The sequence below is a fragment of the Solanum tuberosum genome, unplaced genomic scaffold, assembly GCF_000226075.1.
Source record: "Solanum tuberosum cultivar DM 1-3 516 R44 unplaced genomic scaffold, SolTub_3.0 scf00236, whole genome shotgun sequence".
NCBI classification, from domain to species: domain Eukaryota; kingdom Viridiplantae; phylum Streptophyta; class Magnoliopsida; order Solanales; family Solanaceae; genus Solanum; species Solanum tuberosum.
In genome coordinates, this window is record NW_006239160.1 from 26,812 (window position 1) to 29,358 (window position 2,547).

The window sequence follows — 2,547 nt, forward strand, 5'->3', positions numbered from 1 at the left end:
CTGCCGGTCCATTTTTTTTTAACAACGCTGCCCCAGCAGCTTTAAAAAATAGAAATAGCTGCTATAGCAGCCATTTTCTTTAAAAAGTTTTAATTTTTTTTATTAAAAATTCCCGAGGAGAGGATTGCTTAAAAAAATAATGGGAAATCGCTCCATGTGTAGCGATTTTAGTTAAATTTTTTTTAATGGCAGCGATTATTTTAATTTTTTTTTTAACTAAAATCGCTACAAGTGGAGCGATTTCCCATTATTTTTTTAAGCAATCCTCTCCTCGGGAATTTTTAATAAAAAAAATTGATGTGCCCTTTTGGAATTTTTGGAAACAGGGGAAGGAAAGTCTTGAACGAGTGCATCTTTTACATATTCTATATATTTTAACGGAAAAAAAAATAAAATATATTAATTTTAGGGTTAAAGACCAAATTGATCAAAGTTTATGATACATAAAAGACCATTTCCATCAAGTCCATACATTAAGGACCAAATGGAATCAAAGCCCATACATCTCCTCGGGAATTTTTAATAAAAAAAATTGATGTGCCCTTTTGGAATTTTTGGAAACAGGGGAAGGAAAGTCTTGAACGAGTGCATCTTTTACATATTCTATATATTTTAACGGAAAAAAAAATAAAATATATTAATTTTAGGGTTAAAGACCAAATTGATCAAAGTTTATGATACATAAAAGACCATTTCCATCAAGTCCATACATTAAGGACCAAATGGAATCAAAGCCATACATTAAGGACTATTATGATAATTTTCACTCCATGTAGTGTTATCAAGTTTGGTGATTTTATTTGGAGCAACCAGATTCAACCTTTGCATTTGCATTCTACTAAAATTCTAAGTTTTTGTTGAAAAATATGGCAGACCATGTTTCGTTGAGTGTGCCTGATGAATCCACATGTTTTGATGATGATGGCCGTCCCAAAAGAAGTGGTACAGTTTGGACTGCAAGTGCACACATAATAACAGCTGTGATTGGTTCTGGAGTTCTTTCATTAGCTTGGGCTACTGCTCAGCTTGGATGGATTGCTGGACCTTCTGTTTTGCTACTCTTCTCTGCTGTTACTTACTACACTTGTAGTTTTCTGTCTGATTGTTATCGTACAGGAGATCAACTTACTGGAAGAAGAAACTATACTTATATGGATGTTGTTCGAAGCAATCTTGGTGATGTTCACGTTAAGATTTGTGGGGTTATTCAATACGTAAATCTTGTTGGAGTTGCAATTGGTTACACAATTGCATCTTCTATTAGCATGGTTGCAGTAAAAAGATCTAACTGTTTCCACAACAATGGTCATGATCACGCTTCTTGCAATATTTCAAGCACACCCTACAAGATCATGTTTGGAGTCTTGGAAATTGTCTTGTCACAAATCCTAAATTTTGATCAGATTTCGTGGCTTTCTATTGCCGCAGCTCTTATGTCCTTCACTTACAAGACCATTGGGCTTGGCTTAGGAGTTGCCAAAGTTGTACAAACAGGAAAAATACAAGGGAGTATAAGTACTGGAACTGAAATCGACAAGGTATGGAAAAGCTTTCAAGCTCTTGGAGCTATAGCTTCTGCTTATTCTTACTCCCTCATCCTTATTGAGATTCAGGATACACTGATCAAATCACCATCAGCAGAAGCAAAGACGATGAAGAAGGCAACACAAATAAGTCTGGTAGTAACAACTGTTCTCTACATGCTCTGTGGCTGCTTTGGCTATGCAGCATTTGGAGACCAATCCCCAGAAAACCTACTGACTGGATTTGGATTTGACGATCCATATTGGCTACTGGACATCGCAAACGTTGCCGTCGTTATCCACCTAGTAGGTGCATATCAAGTTTCCTGCCAAACCCTTTTTGCTTTTGTTGAAAAAAAAGCAGGTGAATGGTACCCAGACAGCAACATCATCACGACAGAGATCGATATCCCAATCCATCGCTGTAAGCCCTTCAAACTCAACTTTTTCCATCTAATTTGGAGGACTATTTTTGTGATCGCCACCACTTTCATTTCTGTGCTGATGCCATCCTTTAACAACATCGTTGACATTCTTGGAGCGTTTGCATTTTGGCCACTTACAGTATACTTCCCAATAAAAATGTACATTGTCAAAAAAAATATTCCCAAATGGAGTGGTAGGTGGATTTGCCTTCAGTTGCTTAGTGGAGCTTGCCTTGTTATCTCAATTGCTGTAGCTGTTGGTTCTTTTGCTGGACTTGTTTCTGATTTAAAAGCTTTCAAGCCTTTCAAGTAGGTGCTGGCCAGCCAGTTGCTGTTACTCTGTACGTTTTAATTTGTTTTTTTTATTTCCATAACAAGAGCAGGTCCTCGTATGTATTTATGTTTGGGGAGGGTGGGGTGGGGGGAAAAATCAGTCTTCATATCTATATTGTTGTTGTATTTTTTCTTTGTTTGGTGTAATGCAAAAGCTAAGGTAAAGATAATGAAATTGGGTGTTATTGGATCCTAGATCTTCAAGTGTAATGTTATAGCGCTCTCTTTTTAATATTCTTTTAATCAGGTAAAGTAAAATAGGGGTG

The 2,547-nt window shown here is 36.6% G+C and overlaps 1 protein-coding gene across 1 annotated transcript; it reads left to right on the top strand.

The window, feature by feature from the left end:
- Positions 1-866: 866 nt before the first annotated feature.
- On the top strand, positions 867-2,333 carry LOC102590344 (amino acid permease 3-like). The gene has a single exon (XM_006356863.2). The coding sequence runs from the start codon at positions 867-869 to the stop codon at positions 2,259-2,261; it is 1,395 nt and encodes a 464-aa protein (XP_006356925.1). The 3' UTR covers positions 2,262-2,333.
- The last annotated feature ends 214 nt before the right edge of the window (positions 2,334-2,547 follow it).

Excerpts from the sequence above, each read along its gene's own strand:
- LOC102590344 (XM_006356863.2), top strand. The coding sequence starts at position 867 with ATGGCAGACCATGTTTCGTTGAGTGTGCCTGATGAATCCACATGTTTT.